Raw genomic sequence first — 19,388 nt, 5'->3', positions numbered from 1 at the left:
TTTTATGGGAATGTCTTTTTTGTCTACGGCTAATTATATTATTGTCAAAAGGAATGGGGTATCCATTACCAAAAAGAATATATCTGATAAAATTTATTTTTGAATTTATATTTGAATCGGAGCAAATGTTCAGGACACGATCAATGAGAGAGGTTACAACTTCTCTTTTAACTTGTGGGGGGTGATTTGAATTAAAATGAAGATATCTATTGTTTTGTTTTGGCTTTCGATAGATAGTAAAATCCAGTTTATCAGTATCACGAATAATTAGCAAATCTAAAAACGGTAGTTTATTTTCGATTTTCAATTTCAACTTCTAAAACTTAATTAACTCACTTGATTAATTTCCACTGTCTTCAAAAACATTTTCCTATTGCTTTTACTTTGTGTTTGTTATGGAAAGGCAGTGTGGTCTTTGTCGCTATTTTTATTTTAAACATTGTATACAAGGATTATCCTTATTTGTTTGTAACATCTTATCTCATTTGTAGGAATTTACTTATAATTATAATATCTGAATTATTTTTTACCGTCAAATCCAGTGGGACGCCAGAATTTGCACGATTTCAGATTTCAAATGTAGTTTATGTAACTGCACAGTTTTTGTCAATCGACCTTGTGTCTTCGGCTTGACCCTTTTTATATTGTGTGTGTTGTACAGAAGTTGAAATAAAAATCTTGAATTTTGAACAGTGTACCCTGCTTGCCAGTGTTGCCGCACCATTTGCCAGCTTAAGCCCGCTTATGCGGTAACCTTTTAGTCAGCCGTGATTTCAGAGCAGTGCTTCCACTTTTTTCTGAAAATCAGTGACGATTCCAAAAAGTTCAGGAGATTTTTAAGTCAGGGAAAAAAATCAGGAGGTTTTAAACAGCTTTTTTGTCTTACATACCAGTTGTATAATACCACCAATACAACTTGTATTGGTGGTAAAAATGTCAGCAATAGACAGACAGAAAAAAGTAGAATCGAAAATATGTTTTAGAGTCTTAAGTCCGGTCTTCACCTCCCGGAACTTCCAGAATCTGGGCTTCCAGATTATTCTTTGAGGTCTTCTTCCTGTCATCTGGAATATGAACCGATCCGAAGGTACATAAAAATAATCCAGAAAAGGGGGGCTTTTAAACTTTCCGGAATTCTGGAAAATTCTGGAAAAAGATGAGGGGGGACTGTACCTCCCGTTCACCCGTTCAAAATTTGTGCATACCTCAATATTCCGAATTCTCCCTTCCTCCACTCCCCCCACGACTATCGGACCGAGTAAAGATTTATTTACAAGTCAGTTTGATCGGGTTCTTGATACATCGATCCCTCCATTCTAGCCGTTTTTTGTGATTTCCGGTCTCCCCAAAACAGAACAAAATAACACACTTAGAAAAGTAAAATAATACACTTGAACACAGTGACATAAAATTTAAACATATCGGCACTTCGAAAACAGATTTGTCCCTTTGAAAACAGATTTGGTATGGCTGGCTTTGGCCCACATCTTAAAAGCCATCCTCCTATATTGTGAAGCTGATCTTACCGGCACTCGAAATCGTTATTTTGATATAGACTAGGCTATTAGTCTGGCAAATACCGAATATCTATAAGATCCGTAAGAATAGTGTATTCGAATTTGTACTATAGAATTCTTGAACTGCCAACAGGTTAAAAACTGGTTTCAAATTAAAACATGTTATTTTGGTAAAGAAACAGATAATAGAAGTATAAAGCTGCCTACCCCCTAGGAGAGGTCAGTGGTCTACTCCTTGGGTTGCACACGTGCAGGGATGTATAACTGTCTAGTTCCAGTAAACTTAGTACTTACCCTTAAAAAAATCCTTTCGCGTAAGGTAAAGAACGTCCTTATTGTACACAAATTATCCAGTGAACCTGATCTGACCAGATCAGATGAGGTTATAAACTGAGAATCAAATCAAATCAACCCTTTTTTGAAGACAACAATGGTGAGTCACGGGACAAACTGCCGACAAAGTCATTAATTAAGGTTTGCTGAAATGAAATTCCCTACGGGCAATGAAGACATGTTTTTCAGTTTGCCAGAAAATTGCAAAAGATCATAAACGTCAAGTTGGACAGAGCTCAAATCAACAGAAATTGGAAGATTATATTGAATGACGGTAAATATGAGAAAAAAAACCTTGAATATCTCTAAAAACATGAGAAAACCTCTAAAAACATGAGACAAATTTTTTTCGCATGAGAAAATCTTCCGAAAACATGAGATCTCATGGGAAAACATGAGAAGTGGAAGCCCTGTGGTGGAGTTCAATCGCAATTGGTAACTAAACTAATACAGTAACAAAATGTATAGAGCAGGTAGCGGCGGGTCGAAGGCGGGTAGTACTAGCTTGGTTTGGATACGTCCGTGCATGCATATTATTGGTTTGAAATTTAATTATCTGATCGATGTTGGTTGTCCGGATAATTGAGCTTCTACTATATTTACTATTATTATTGTGTTCTGCGTAAATGTGCCAGCCAGCAGTGGTTGAGTACCAATAACTGTTGTAATGATGTCACAATATCTTTTTCTGATACCGACTCTACTCCTTAACCCCATTCCTTATTACTTGCTGTTGAGCTTTCTTTTTTGTTGCTTGAAATATGTTAAAATTTTTAAGCAGTCAGCAATGAGTAATTAACCATTTAGTCAAAAGTAAGTAAGTAATTAGCCATTTCTTTACCCAATGAATAAATTAGCAAAAGCCTATCTGGACTGGGTTTAGATTGGTATTAGATATAAAGTCCCTAATGAAATAGTAACTCCTTGTTGCTAGAGTTTTTATAGACTCTGCATAGTGGAAACAATTTTTCTTCAATACAGGTTAATTCAGTGGTTCCCAATCGATTTTGGGCCATGTCCTACCTAGGCATCTCTAAATCCTGCTGTCCCTCTTGTGATATTTAAATTTTGCTGTTAAGGATTTTACATGAATTCACCTGAAGGAAGTCTAAAAGACCATTGGATATTACTACTGGTACTTTTTTCCAGGTATTTCTCTAGTGACCTTAATGACTATACTTTAGAACCTGAATTACAAAAATAACATTTTCATGTGGATGATGTCATATTCATTTGCATTTAAAGAGCAAAAAAATATAGGTTCTATATGAGTAATGGTGGAAAAATGTTTTCATATTAAAGTTCTAGAGTATAGTCATCCAAAGTGCGCGCGTTCTGCCCATGACTCACAAAAATATTGTCGTGCCCCACCGGTGGGGCCTGCGCCTCATGTTGGGAATTTAACAAGGTTAAATGATTATTTTCTATAAACAAAAAAAAAATGATCATGACTAGATGACTTAGTTTAGCCATCGTTGAGTATAATGGATAGTATAAAAAAAATTAGTGTTAGGTAGTTGATTCTTGACAATATTATAATACATGAAAATTCTTCTTACCTTTCTCTTCTTTCCCTCTTTTATTTACCTCTTTTATTTTCTTCCCGCTTTTATTTTCTTATTAAATCTTGAATACTTTCTAATACATGCTACCTGCTGATGCACATGTTAGACGACAAGCATAAGACGTGAAACTATGGCATGGGCTTTTTAGTGAAAATCAGAACCCCTCCCCAGTACATTGTTTGAAGCTGCCTTGTCCCGTTACCCCTGCAAAACTGTCCCAGAAAGCTTAAATCGATCCCGCAGTCGTGAGACAAGGCATGATGAACTTGCCAAAACCGTTACTTTATAAATATTATTTTAAGATGAGAACTCCACCAACCTCCTATTTTTTCGAATTTAATCGATTTTTTTTCAAATTCAACGCTTAAAATATTTTGCTTTAAATTTTTTGCTCAACACATGCAGGTTTTTCTCTAATTTATCCTCAATATATCAATATTTACCGATGGAAAAATACCAACGCCGAGCTCAAACCCGTAACCCCACAGATAGGGATTAGAATACTTTGCCTACTACGCTTGCTGGGCTTGTTAGTTTGTAAACTAATAACTATATTTATGTGGCATCTACACTTATAAAAAAATAATTTATAATATAAAAGATGAAATTTGAGCAGCCACCTTTTGATAGATTTAATGTTGAGGCTTTTCTATAACCAATTATACAAACACAATATCTACTAAGCCATTATGCAAAATGTCCTTGGATCACAGAACCCCCCTTCAACGGCGGTAAGAAAAGTAGAATTACTAGCTTAATAGCTGTTATTGCAGCCATTAAGAATAGTCTAATTTTAATCCGTTTGAGCTATTTTTGGCCTAGTCATTGGCATTGCAAGAAGGTACCATGTCGATTAAGTGTGGTCCACGCTTGAGACAATGCCGCGTCAAGATTCGAATTCATAATTACAAAAATTACACTACTATAATTTTTTTACGGTGCGAGGTGCGTCGTGGTGTGCCCCATTCGCTGCTAGTCTTCTATGTAATTGTCAAATAGATTTTTCGACTCAATTGAGCGCTAGCTTGAAGGTAGCAACAGATGGCTCCGGTAAAACAAACCTTTCAGGAGATATTGCAAGCTAGATGTGTAGTGATTAACATATTTCCCAAGTAGTTTTTTCCTAGGCCTTTCCTCTTTCAGACAGCCTGAAATAGTTGCGTGCCTCTATTTTTGTATTGCAGGTTATCTATTTACAGGCCAATCAAGAAAGGGGATTTCAAAGAAAAGTCGTTGGAGCCTATACATTTGACTGAATGGGAAATACTGCCTGAAGGGGATTCTCATCCTGAGGGAATCGTCATGACAAACACAAAAACAGGTAATGTTCGACAATCAATTAAGATCGTCTAACCAAGGTCGCCACCCGGTGAGAAGAAATCACTGGATTTTAGTGATTTTTCAGTTTATTTATTTATATTATTCAATAGTCTTAAGATTTATGTGCTGATTTAGTGATTTTTTTTGTGTAGGCAATATAAAAGATCACTAAAACTAGTGATAAATCAGTAGTGACCGCCCTGTTGATTCCACGGGGGCCCTATTCCTTCGAATCCCGATTCCAACACTTTTTTTTAACTTCTTCCAGACGCAAGTGTTCGTTACGCCGTAGGGAATGTTTTCTATGAGACGCAGGTGTCTGTTATGTCATAGGGAATGTCTTCTTTTGCATGTTACCTAATAGTTTTCTTTTTAAAAAGCCTACGAGAGTTGGGGCCTCCTTATTCCAGGATTACCGTTGTTGTTATATAATAGAGAGTCTTTAAAAAACCTTCAGGGCTTCTTTACTTCGGAATTTCTAAGATTCTTATGTCATAGTTTCTCTCCTACCCGCGAGGGGTAGGAAAAAACTTCAGGGCCCGCTAATGGGGGTCCTTCAAGATCCCGGACCCCTAGCGAGTAATTTCACGAGCCCCTAGCATCCAATTCCATTGGGGGCCCTAGCATTCAGTTCCATCGGGGCCACGACGTAACCATTGGGGCCGTAGCATCCAATTCCAATGGGGCCCTAGCATCCAATTTCATCGGGCCCCTGACCTAACCACCGGGGAGCCATAGCATCCAATTCCACTGGGGGCTCTAGCATCTAAATCCACCCGGGGGCCACTAGCATCCAATTTTACTGGGGACCATATCCCAATCATCCGGTTTCACTGGTGGGGGGGGGCTACATCAAGCATCCAATTCCATAGGGGGTCCTAACATCCAATTTCATCGGGCACCTAACCCTAACCACTGGGGGTCCCTAGGAAGCAATTCCGTTGGGGTCCTAGCATCCACTTTCATTGGGGGAACAACCGAGAGCCCTAGCATCCCATTCCAATGGGGCCCTAGCGTTTATTTTCACTTGGCCCCTAACCTAACCACCAGGGGCCCTAGCATCCAATTCCATCGGGGATCCTAGCATCCAATTCCATTAGGGGGAATCCCAAGCAACCGGTTTCACCGACAGGTTCTTTCTCAAGACGTTTCTTTCAAGATTTCTTTGGTTGTTATGTAATAGGGGAATGTTTACTTATGTTATGAATGACGCATTATAACATGACTTGGTTCTTCAGGCTCCGTGGGAAATCTCCTCTTGTAACCGTGGAGCGCGCACACGTAGGGTATTACGTAATGACAATACACACATGGGTTCTTACATAATACTTTTTATAGTTTTTTTCCATGCTTTTTTCTTTTTTTCTCAGAGAACCTTTATATTCCGAAGATTGTGTTTCCAAACTATGATTCTAAAGGGCGATTTCCATCCAATGGACTTGTGCACTAGACAGCTGGACTATAAAAACCTTTCTAATATTTTGATTTGGGAAATATATTCTACGAAATAAGTGCTTCCATACCCGCAGAGTTCCCATGTCCCGCTTAATAGAATGATTAAATTGATCGCATGTTTCCAACCTTTTCCACATGAGAGCACAAAAGCATCTCAATAATGCTGATTTTTGCTCCATTAAGTGCACCTGCCTATTAAAATGCTGTTAATTTTCGAATGTGATATAGACAGGTTGAGTTTCATAGCAGATGTTACATAAGATTGATTTTAGACACTTCATAACGTAAATGATTCCATATTGAAAATTCGTCCTGGAACAAGTAATCTAAAAAGACACAGACTTTTCATTTTAAATAAAAGTTTTATTAATAGAAAAACGTTATAAAATCATGAAATCACCGAAAGAGCAGTAAAAACTCAACAAACGAAAAAAACAAAACATGAAAAACCTAATATAGGATAAAATATAAGCGAAAAAACCATGAAATTACAGAAAGAGTAGTTAAAACTCTAACGAAAAAAGAAAACGTAAAAAAAAACCTGATATAGGGTAAAACATAATCAAAAGGAAGCTGAATTAAAGAAAGACGGAGGGTCCTAGCAATCAATTCCTGAAGGGGTATTGTTATTAGAGGTAAATTTAAGCCATATTAAGAGGATTCTGAGAGGATTTAAGGAAAATGCTACGTTTATTTGAGCCAAGATTATGCGTATTTCACGCCACCGTGACAATATGTGGCTGACCCATCCCATAGATTTAACATAGAACAACGTAGATTTAACAGAGTAAATCTATCCTTCCGTCTCAGAATGATTGGCCTCGTCTCCCTCAGCCCGAGACATTTTTACATCGGATTTTCGTCAGCAATGTACCTACCTCAGAAATAGATTCTTGTTCCAAGCAGAAGCAGTTTGTCGAAAGACACGTTAGTGATGGAGGCATTGATCATATTCAACAGACTAAATCCGGCCTGGTTGCGTACATGAACAGCCCCAAGTCGGCAGCTACTCTCGCCAACTCCTTCAAGTCCTCCCCTGATATAAGTGCTTCTTTTTGTGAGGAAAGGTTCTTCGCGATCGCCAAGTTTGTGCCCCTTGCCACAACAGATGATGATATTCTCTCTGTTAACTCCAAATTAGTCAGTGCCAAGCGATATGGTCAATCTGAGACAATCAAACTTACCTTTAGTGACGCTGACTCCCGAAATGCAGCAGTCAAATATGGGTTATTCATTGATTATACTCACATCAAAGTCCTCCCATTCAGACAAATCCCCAAGCGATGCTTCAAGTGTCAGTCATTTGATCATCTTGCTAAAGATTGTACCAATAGCATGCGATGCTCCGTATGTGCTGGACCCCACGGGAACAGTAGAGAAAGCTCTTGCGACTCCCAAACAGTGAAATGCGCTTTGTGCCCTGATACTAATAATAGCCACCCTAGCTTTAATCTACAGTGCCCAGCAGTCCGACGAACAATGCAGAAAGTTTCTCCTCAAACAAGAAAATGAATGAACTGTCTATATTTTGCCGCAATGTTTACGACCATAATGCTGCCAAATTGGACTACATCAAGAACTTGTGCCTCGCATATCATATTGTTTGCTTCCAAGAACACTTGTTAACTACCGATAACTTCGGGCTCTTTCAGTCGGTTCCTAATAAATCCGTGCACATTCATGAGGTTAAGCGCTCTAGCGCCAGGGGCCGACCTAGTGGTGGACTTGTAATATTCGTTGACGAGAGCATAGACTGTCGTAAACTTGAGTCGTGCGATTTCTATATAGCAGTCGAGTTCCCAGGCCCAAGTGCTTTCACGCTAATCAATGTATGCCTACCAACTAACATGAACACGGATCATAGTGAAAACGGTATGCCAAGGCTTGCGTAGGCTGGGAAGCTCGCGTTTTTTTGTCTGCGGTGACTTCCAGTGTGACCCCTTCTCGAAAGGAAAGTTACAGGACGTTCTTATGGCATGTATTCTGACTGATTGTTCTCCATATATTAAAGATCCAAACTTTACGTTCATTCATAATTCAGGAAGCACAAGTAATATTGATCACGTCTTTTCTAACTTTTCTATTCCCTCGCCTTTACATGTGGATTCAGAGCATACCGCAAGTGATCATCTTGGTCTTAAGTTTAATGTTCCTTTTAGTCAAGATGTGAAATCAAAAAGGCCAGATTATACAGAGAGACGCGAGTGGTAAAAGATTAACCTCAGTCTGTACCAGTCGACGTGTGACGAAATTTTTTACAAAATATAAGTCCCGTCCCAGCTTCTTGTCCATGGGTGCGATGACAGGATTGCACTCAATACATACTGCGCTGAAATTACTCACGCTCTAAAACTTGCTGAGTCTGCAGCCGTACCTAGTGCAGTTATTAGGAAAGGTACAAGGAAAAGAGGATGGAGGGACCATCCTTACGTGAAGCATGCCAAATGTAGGTTTAAGATGTGGTATTCTGTTTGGCGCGACTCCGGCAAGCCGAGGACTAGCACTGTCTTCAATCTCTTTCGTAAAACAAAAAGAAAATACAAAGCATGTGTGGATGAGCTGAAAGTGAAGGGAGCAGAAACTGCTTCGGAAGAGGCTATCCGTGACCCACAAAATATGTGGAAAAAATTCAAAAGTAGTAAAGTACAGTCCAAGCCATGTGCCATGATACCTGAGGAACAGTGGTTAAGACATTGTTCGAAGATCTTCGGGTCTAAAGATACTCCCTTGGAAAAGGAATATGATGAATCGCTTAAATCGCGTCTTGATTTACTGCTGAAAAAGAGAAGTTATTTTTTTATATCCGTGAATGATGTTTTGAGGGCTGTTCGCCAGTTAAAGGTTAACAAGGCTCCGGGTCTTGACGGTGTCAGTAGTAATCATTTGCGCAATGGTTCACCGCTTTTGATCCAGCATATGCAACTACTTTTTCAGATGTGTATAGATAGTGCCACCGTCCCCAAATCGTTTTGTACCGGAGTCGTTACAAACATCCTGAAGAAAGGAAAAAACGCAAATGAGTGTGGAGGCTACAGGCCGATTACTGTCTCAAGAACATTGAGCAAGGTGCTGGAAAAATTGGTCCTTCGCGAAGTTATATCAAAGTGTGTGATAGACTACAGACAGTTTGGGTTTCGAAAGCACCTCAGCTGTGCTTTCGCCCATAGACTTCTAAAGCGTATTCTTGCCAAGGTTGATTCACTTGAGGTATCCGTACATATATGTAGTGTTGACATTTCCGCTGCATTTGATTCAGTAATCCAGTCTGCTGTGTTCCACACCTTGCTAGATGCCGGTGTGAACGCCCATATAGTAGCTATGTTATCATTTTGGTACTCTAATAGCTATATAAGAGTTAAACTCGGGCTTGAAAAACTCAGCGAGCCAGTTAAACTAAAGAGAGGACTTCGACAAAGCTCCGTCTTAGGTCCGATATTATTTAACACGTTGACTTCTAAGGTTACAAAACAAATTTCTGACGGGCTAAGATTTGATACTTGTGATTTGAGTTTAATAAGCTATGCTGATGATTTACTTATGTTGAGTTTCTCATTGAGTGTACTGCAGGATAATTTAGATGAGCTTGTATCTGGTTATAGCGCTATTGGTCTACAAGTTAATGGCCAGAAAACTGAATTTCTGGTTTTCAGCTCTGCAAAACAAGAAGCACCAGCACCAATTCTATCCGTAGACGGTGCTATTATTGTACAGTCTTCATCGCTCAAATAATTAGGTCTTCGGTACGGCCGAGATAAGAAAACTACAAGAACTCTTTGCCTTGATACCCTTGTGTCTAACCTGCGAGTGAGCTATGCTAAACTAGCCCCGCTGAATTATTCTTACAATCGACAAATTTTGGCGACGATGTACAGAGCAGTGGCATTACCACATGTCCTTTACCTTTCCCCACTTTGGGAATGGTTCACAAAAACAGAGAGACTAAAAGTTAGGTCCGCGTATTTGAAGTTTTTGATACGCATACCGCTATTCGAGAGAAACTCATTTCTTTCGAATAAGTATCAAATTTCAGATCCCCGTGAAGCTGTGGCAGAACAGGAAACTAATGCTAGAAAAGGTGCCCTTAAGCACCTTTATGATTTCCTGCCGTTGCACGTCATATATCAGCTATGAATGTATATAGTGAATGTAATCTAATCGTTTAATCTTGAAGTATTGTTTTTCGCGTTTTTCTTTTTCCTTTTTACTTTTTTTTTCTTTATACTCCGCCATGTTGTTGTTCTGATGGTGGGCTAAAATAAACTACCTATCTATCTATCTATCTATAGTGAGCAATTCCAGCGGGGGCCTCCCTAACATTCAATTCCACCGGAGCCCTAGAAACCAATTTCAATTGTACCCTAGCGAGTAATTCCAACGGGGGCCCCTAACATCCTTTTCCAATGAGTAGATATATACATATATATATATATATATATATATATATATATATATATATATATATATATATATATATATATATATTTGTATAATATAATATATATAAAGATTTTTCAGGTTTTTTTAACTGTAAAAAAAAAATTTAAATGTGTTTTACCATATGAAAGCAAGCATTAACATTTTTCCAAGAATTATATATTTCAGTAAAACATCGCTTTGCAATCCCTGGTCTTCAGAATAAAAAGCGGCTTTGTTTGAAATAAAGCAGCTCATGTGTAGTCTGTATGTGTAACTAGGGTCCTTCAAGGGTGGGGGGCAATCTTCCTCTGGCACTATGGCAGGGGGTGGCTGGGGGTTCTGTAGCTTTTTATTTATGTTTGAGTCGGAAGGGGAAGCATCTGTAACTTTGCCGCTGGCGGCACTAACGCTAGGAACGGTCTTCTATGTAACTGCCTTTATTTTTTTCAGCTGTGAGAATGGAAACTTGGCTAGCGTTAGAAATCGTATCTTAATTGATTTTTAAAAATTTTTCAGTCAAGTTTGCTGGGACTCTAGCTAACAGGCTACTATAGTAACACACAGGGGAGTCTCGGAACACGAGATGAAAGGGTGATAATGACGTAGCAATAAATAATTTCTGAGACCACACTGACTCATCATGACAAAACGGAAAAACAGTAAGGAAGAGAGAAACGAGGATAATACAAGCCAGTGAAAAACGTTAACTATAATGAAAATATTTCCGTCAAGACCTCCGTTTGACCGTCCTCAGTGCACGATAATAAAATAAAAATTACATATAAAAATCCAAGGATAATGTAAAAAAAACCTTAAAACAAACACAAGAATTAAAATATGATGACCCTCTCAATATGACGGTGAAAGGGTAAGTGAATAAAAATACAATGCTGAATGGCAATTAAATTTTTTAATTTATACATAGCATTTTTAAAAGCTAATCGCTTCCGAGGTAAGACACAATCACAGATTAGGTAAAGTTGCCAAATATGACTTAGTTGATTTAAATAATAATGATCAGAATTGATTACTTCAGTATAAATGGGGCTTAAATAGGTTTCTCCAGTGTCTATATTGAGATCTACCTTTCGGGGAATGTTCTTTTTTATCTCAACTTCCTCCCTGAAAACTTGCATGAGACCTTTAAGGGGGGCAATAGTGGATTTGTTGTCAAATAAAATAAAATGATGGGTGTTGTCATATACATCTTGAGCCAAGGCGGAATCAAAAGTCTCGGGCGTTTGGTGTGGCTCCATGACTTTGTCGATTGAGGACTTGTGTTCTGGCAACCTCTCCCACAATTGCTAGTTGGTTCTTTCAAAGTAGAAACAACCGTAAGAACAGGGAACCTGAAAAATCAGCTGCCCAATATAGGGCTTGTTTTGTTTTTACCGCTGTTAAAATAGCTCTGAGTTTTATTAAAATTTTTGAAGGTGACATTTAAGTTATGTTTAAATTAAATTCATTAAATTTTCATTAACTTAAATATCACTTAGTAAATGATAAATTGCTGTCTCTGGATACATTTATTGGTCCACCAATAAACCATTACACCAATAACATAACACCAATAACACCAATACAAATTACACCAATAACACCATTCTCTAAATTTTTCTCTGTAACATATGTTTCTCTTTGTCAGAGGAATATTTCGAGAAAGATTAAGAACAGCTGTTTAGTAAGAAATAATAGTGTTTAATATTATCGTCAATAGAGTAAATTTAGGGGGAGGGTCGGTGGTATGGACCTGGCTAGTCCTCCCTTCCCTAGATTTCGAAAAATATTCTTTTTGGGGTATTTTCATTGGAAATTCCTTTGTTCGGTATTTTTATCGAAACCGCTCGCCGCTAGATTTTGAAAAATACATTTTGCCTCTTTCCCTAAATTTTCAAGAAGTGAAGCCTGATTAATATCAATTTGATATGCCCCTTTTCATTTTTGACCAGTGACAGAGTGGCATTGTACTGCAGTTTTCACTTGCATTTGTGTAAATATATCAATAAAAAAAAAACTGTGGGCAAACCCCTCCCCTTTTTCTTAAACCATGGAATAAGAAACAGAAACAAATTACAATTCTAGTCTACAATCTGTTAAGTCAAAAAAAAAATATCAGAGTGGTAGATGGCCACAATTTTTTTAATTATTCTTTTTTTTAATAAGCAACATCTCTTTTATTCAGTTTATTTTCTTTGCTTTTCAATGAATTTCAATGTTTAGTTTTAATTTTAATTATTGTTTCTTCATTTCTTTCAGGCGATGTGTATAAATACAGAGTTGCTGATTCCACTGCAGCAAATAATTGGTTAGATAAATTGACATTAGCTAGTCGAATATCAAGGGAAGATTCTGTTACTTCGGACCTGATTGAATTCTAAAACATTTTGAAAGGCCGAGAAAAGCCCTTTTCGTCTTTCTATTGATTTTGTTTTGTTTAAGTTTTATACTTTGCTCAAGATAGTGCGTGATCAATGTACGAATTGTTGTGTAAATATTTTGAGATTAGCTCATTTTTATAGACGTTTTTGGATCTTTTTGGTAGGACTCCAATTTGGCCTTACTGCTACTCCGGCACCTTATTTTTCGCCTAAAAAGTCTACTAAATTTTTCAAATTACATTTCATCGTTCATTTTATGAAAGTTTCAAAGCATGTTTCGTGACTATTCTTAGGTACATAACTTAAATACTATTTGTCATATCCCAGACTTTGTTCTATAAGCAGAAACCTTCTTCGTTACAATATATTTTTTTTTTTTTTTGAAAAATGATATAGATGTTTTATCATCGGAGCGGTAGTAAGGTTGAGTTGGAATAAGGCCAAGTGAATTAAAATTCCATCCCTAGGACAGAAGGACTCGATATTTTAAATACCTTCCATCTGTCATGAGGGCCAACAGGAAATCTTCGAGGGATTGGGGGTGCAAGTTCTACAAAAAATTTAAACGGGTTTCACCAAAATTTGAAAAGGGTTTTTTGCCTCTCCTTTTCTGAATCAAATTCCTGGCTACGGTGCAGTTGGATTACATTAGAGAAAAAAGTCTCACCACTAACTTTGTTGACACAAGTATTCATACAGGAGCAGTATTCACAAGTCATAGTAACTTAGTTGTCGATCTAGGTAATTTTAGTTGCCTGTTCAAGCAATTTATCAAGTTCAATAATTCGTTTTTAACGGTAACTAGGCTTTTTTTCTTTACAGTATGAACAGCCATGTAAATTGAACGTTATGTGAACTTTAGAGGAAGTTCATTTGAATGGAAATTTAAAGATCTAGTTCCCTTTTAAGAGTAATATAAGAGAATATAAGGTTTTTATGGAGCGCATGGTCATATAAACTGGGGCTCATTTAATTGGAAGTCGAAATATCTTCATCTAGTGCCCTTTTTATGGCACTTGGTATTAACCAAGTGACATATAGCAATCGCCAATTCTGTTCGTCTGTCTGTCGGTCCCGGTTTTGCTACTTTAGGCACTTCCAGGTAAGCTAGGACGATGAAATTGGGCAGGCGTATCAGGGACGGGACCAGCTTAAATTAGAAATAGTCGTTCTCCTAATTTGACCATCTGGGGGGGAGTGGGTGGTCGGTTAATTCGGAAAAAAATAGAAAAATTGAAGTATTTTTAACTTACGAACTGTTGATCAGATCTTAAAGAAATTTGATGTTTGGAAGGATATCGTGTCTCAGAGCTATTATTTTAAATCCCGACAGGATCTAGTGACATTGGGGGGGATATGGGAGGGGGAACCTAAAATCTTGGAAAACAATTAGGGTGGAGGGATCAGGATGAAACTAACTTACGAACGGGTGATCGGATCTCAATGAAATTTGATATTTAGAAGGATATGGTGTCTTAGAGCTCTTATTTTAAATTAAATAAAAAAAAACAAGTTTTTTTTAATGAAAGTAAGGAGCGACATTAAAACTAAAAACGAACAGAAATTACTCCGTATATGAAAGGGGCTTTTCCTCCTCGACACCCCGCTCCTTGCGCTAAAGTTTTTTATTGTTTTAAAAAGTAGAGTTGCGAGAAAGAATCAAACTTTAGCGCAAGGAGCGGGGTGTCGAGGAGGAAAAGCCCCTTTCATATACGGAGTAATTTCTGTTCGTTTTTAGTTTTAATGTCGCTCCTTACTTTCATTAAAAAAAACTTGTTTTTTTTATTTAATTTCTGAAAGTTTTTGAATTAATGCATGTCTGATTTTGGCTCTCCGTACATAAATTACTAAAATGAAATTTGCATATTAATTCTTTTTTTGGCTAAATGGCTTTCTCTTAGTTTTGATCAGACGATTTTGAGAAATAAGGGGTGGGGAAGGAGGTCTAGTTGCCCTCCAATTTTTCGGTTACTCAAAAAGGCAACTAGATCTTTTAATTTTTAACGAACGTTTTTATTAGTAAAAAAAACGTAACTTAAGAATTAACTTACGTAACAAACGTACATAACTTACGTTACGTTTTATCCTAATTCTTTAAGAATGACCCCTGAATCAGAAAGGCCGTAGAATAAATAGTTGAAATTATTTAAAAATTTTTAGCATAAAGAGCGAAGTATTTATCTCCTCCTAAATACCTCGCTCTTTATGCTAAAGTATTTTTAGAACCCTTCGTATGCGTAATAATCTCTGTTCGTTTTAAGTTTTAATGCTTCTCCTTACTTTCAATTGAAAAAACTTTTTCATGTTTAGGCTATATTTTCATTGCTTTTTTTTATAGTAATGCTAGAAAGTCCTGCGCCCTTTTCATTGAATTTCTCTTCCCCCATGAAATACTCCTCCAAGGAAAGATCCTCCCATATAGCCCCCTCCCCTGAACCCCACACCCAAACCAAAAAAATCCCCCTGATAACGTCGGTACACTTCCCAGTAACCATTACTGTATGTAAACATTGGTCAAAGTTTGTAACTTGCAGCCCCTCCCCCAGGGACTGTGGGGGGTAAGTCATCCCGAAAGACATAGTTATTATGGTTTTCGACTATGCGGAACAAAATGGCTATCTCAAAATTTTGATCCGTTGACTTTGGGATAAAAATGAGCGTGGGAGGGGGCCTAGGTGCCCTCCAATTTTTTTGGTCACTTAAAAAGGGCACTAGAACTTTTCATTTCCGTTAGAATGAGCCCTCTTGCAACACTCTAGGACCACTTGGTCGATACGATGACCCCTGGGGAAAAAAAAAAAACAAAAAACAAATAAACACGCACCCGTGATTTGTCTTCTGGCAAAAAATACGAAATTCCACATTTTTGTAGATTGGACCTTGGAATTTTTTCTATAGGGTTCTCTGATACGCTGAATGCGATGGTTTAATTTTCGTTAAGATCCTATGACTTTTAGGGGGTGTTACCCCCTATTTTACAAAATAAGGCAAATTTTCTCAGGCTCGTAACTTTTGATGACAAAGACTAAATTTGATGAAACTTATATATTTAAAATCAGCATAAAAATTCGATTCTTTTGATATATCTTTTAGTATCGAAATTCCGTTTTTTAGAGTTTCGTTTACTATTGAGCCGGGTCGCTCCTTACTGCAGTTCGTTACCACGAACTGTTTGATCCCGACCAGAAATGGTGACATTGGGGAGGGGGAGGGGGAAACCTAAAACTTGTAAAAAACTTAAAGTGTAGGGATCGGGATGAAACTTGGTGGGAAAAATAAACACAAGTCCTAGATACATGATTGACATAAGTGGAACGCATCCGCTCTCTTTGGGGTAGTTGGGGGGGGGGGGGTATTTCTGAAAAATTAGAAAAAATGAGGTATTTTTAACTTACGAACGGGTGATTGGATCTGAATGAAATTCGATATTTAGAAGGATATCGTGCCTCAAAGCTCTTATTTTAAATCCTGACCGGATCTGGTGACATTGGGGGAAGTTTGGGGTGGGGGAACCTAAAATCATGGGAAACGCTTAGATTGGAGGGATCGGGATGAAACTTGGCGGGAAAAATAAGCAGAAGTATTACGTACGTGATTTTCATGATTGGAACGGATCTGCTCCATTGGGGGGTATTCTGAAAAATAAGAAAAAATTACGTATTTTTAACTTACGAAGGAGTGATCGGATCTTCATGAATCTTCATATTTAGAAGGACCTCGTAACTCAGATCTCTTATTTTAAATCTCAACCGGATCGAGCGTAATTGGGGGGGGGGCAGTTGGGGGGACCGGAAATCTTAGAAAATACTTAAAGCGGTGAGATCAGGATGAAACTGGATGAGAAGAATAAAAACCTGTCTAAGATACGTGACTGACATAACCGGACCGGATCTGCTGTCTTTGGTGGAATTGGGGGGGGGGGGGGTAATTTTGAAAATTTAGGTATTTGTAACTTACGAAAGGGCGACTAGATCTTAATGAAATTTGACATTTAGAAGGATCTTGTGCTTTAAAGTTCTAATTTTAAATTTCGACCAGATCCTGTGACATTGGTGGGAGTTGGAGGGGGAAACCGGAATTCTTGGAAAACGTGAAAATTGGGGTATTTTTATCTTACGAATAGATGATCGGATCTTAATGAATTTTGATGTTTAGAAGGACATCGTGACTCAGATCTCTTATTTTAAATCCTGACCGGCATTAAGCCTCTTATTTTCCTTTTTAAATCAATCTATTGATTTATAGAATTTTGTTAGAGCTCATACCATATGATCTCTTGGCTATTCTCGCCTTGTCACAAGTGCCATATGAGCTCTTAGCTCTTGTTAAGAGTCAAAAGTGAATAGAGGACCCCACAAGCCTATCATTGCTTACAACACATCCGATCATTTTTTTTTTTTTTTTAAGAGAGCCACTGTGTTCTGCATTGTTGAAAGGTCTAGTAATTATGTCTTTGGGGATGTCAACCTCCCCACAGTCCTGAGGGCGAGAGTTGTTAGTTTGGTAATTCGTTCATTGTTTATATTTTATTGAAAAAGTTATGCATGTTTGAACTTTACTTTCCAAAAAGACGAAGGGCATTAGGATGAACCTTTCGAAGAATGTTGAGGGGAGTGTTGAACTAAATCAAACACGTTGTGTGTACATGGATTGCTAAAACTTCGTAATTCATGAATGGCTGGGTATTTTAATTTGGAACTTTCAGGAAATGATAAGGGAGATGATCAAAAGGAGAATATTTGTTTGCTACAACTACCACTAGCACTACTCCATTTACAATATTGAGGTAAAATTTGAACTAAATCAAACGCCTGTGTCTATATACATTGTCAAAAGAGCGTCTCTCAAGAATTGATTTGGTTATTAAGCTGAAATTTTCAGATAATCCTAAAAAGGGAAAATTATCTGACCAAAAGGCAGTATGTGCACGTTGTTACTAATAATTCCGTCTCTGGTGTATTTAATACTACTACTACTTAAACTTCTACTTCTATTGTAACTACTTGTGAAGTCAATATCTGGTGCTACTAGTACTGCTGCTATTACTATTTTCAAGTAGTTTTTGAATTTTCAAGGATTTTGTTTGCGGGGGGGGGAGGGCTGAACTTGACCACAGCATGTTGTCTTTACACAGGTTGTCAAAAGGGCATCACATCAATATATAAGTAGCAGTCTGGTGTGAAGTTGAACTAACATGGGTAGTTGTGGGGGACGTTGAATTAACAAAAAGAAAACATTTGCATCCAAATGCTACTGCTTCTACTCATACTACTGCTACTATTATTACTACTTCTAATATTACTACTGCTGTTGCTAAAACTAATTGTATTAAGGTGAAAATTTTGGGAAATATTGAAACTATCAAACAGTTCGTCGTGACGAACTGTAATAAGGAGCGGACCGGCTCAATAGTAAACGAAATTCTAAAAAAATGGAATTTTGATACCAGTAGTTACATCATATTAATGCTAATTTTAAATATGTAAGTTTCGTCAAGTTTAGTCCTACCCATCAAAAGTTACGAACCTGAGAAAATTTGCCTTATTTTAGAAAACAGGGGGAAACGCCTCCTAAAAGTCATAGAATCTTGACGAAAATCACGCCATTGTATTCAGCGTATCAGAGTTTTTTTTTCTTCCCAAGAGTGATTATATCGAACCAATGGTCCTTGAAGATCAGGAGGTAGTTCATTTTAACGGAAACCAAAGTACTAGTGCCCTTTTCAAATGACGGGAAGATTAGAGGGTATCCAATCCCTCCCCACGCCCATTTTCTCCCAAAGACATCCGATCAAAGTTTTAAAATATCAACTTAATTCAGCGTAGACAAAAGGTCCAATAACTATACTTTTAGTGATGACATGACCCTTCATAATCCCTGAGGAAATGGCTTTAAGCTGCAAAATTCGTCCATATTGTTCACATATAGTATTTGTTAAGGGGAATTTGGGAAAAGTTGTCTGAGTAATTTTCTGCAGGTAGAGGGATATCTTTCACGGAAGAATTTTCCGTGGGGAAGAAAGTTTCCAGGGGAATTGTCCATTAGAAATGCTACACGGGGAAGGGGAGAGGGTTTCCTGGAATCCTTTGAAAAACAGTTCAAATATAAAAAGTAATTTTTTCAACTGAAAGTAAGGAGCAACATTAAAACTTAAAACGAATAGAAATTAATCTGTATACGTCCTCAAATTTCACTCGTTACGCTAAAGTTTGACTTTGTGTCCTGATTTCTTAGGAAACATTATTCAACAGCAAAGACCCTTGATTTTCAATGAGAGCTATTTTTAAAAGCCTTAATGTTGCTCCTTATTTTCAACTGGAAAAACTTTTTCTTTTTTTTTCAATTAATTTTGTTAATAAATCAGTTAATACAAGTTAAGCTATCCACAACAAAAAGCATGCTCA

General features: G+C 37.5%; 1 protein-coding gene across 5 annotated transcripts in view; it reads left to right on the top strand.

Annotated features, from left to right (window-relative positions):
- The window catches only part of LOC136036921 (ras-specific guanine nucleotide-releasing factor RalGPS2-like), a 147,499-nt gene extending 134,413 nt beyond the window's left edge, over positions 1-13,086 (top strand). For all 5 annotated transcript variants that reach the window (XM_065719301.1, XM_065719300.1, XM_065719304.1 and 2 more), the window contains 2 exons: positions 4,615-4,736; positions 12,863-13,086. In XM_065719301.1, the coding sequence (XP_065575373.1) occupies positions 4,615-4,736; positions 12,863-12,984 (244 nt within the window). In that variant the 3' untranslated portion in view covers positions 12,985-13,086. The remainder of the gene's footprint in view (positions 1-4,614; positions 4,737-12,862) is intronic.
- Positions 13,087-19,388: the final 6,302 nt, after the last annotated feature.

Source organism: Artemia franciscana, chromosome 16 (genome assembly GCF_032884065.1).
Source record: "Artemia franciscana chromosome 16, ASM3288406v1, whole genome shotgun sequence".
Taxonomy (NCBI): domain Eukaryota; kingdom Metazoa; phylum Arthropoda; class Branchiopoda; order Anostraca; family Artemiidae; genus Artemia; species Artemia franciscana.
The sequence above is the reverse complement of the archived record's forward strand: the minus strand, read 5'-3'. Positions and strand labels throughout refer to the sequence as shown.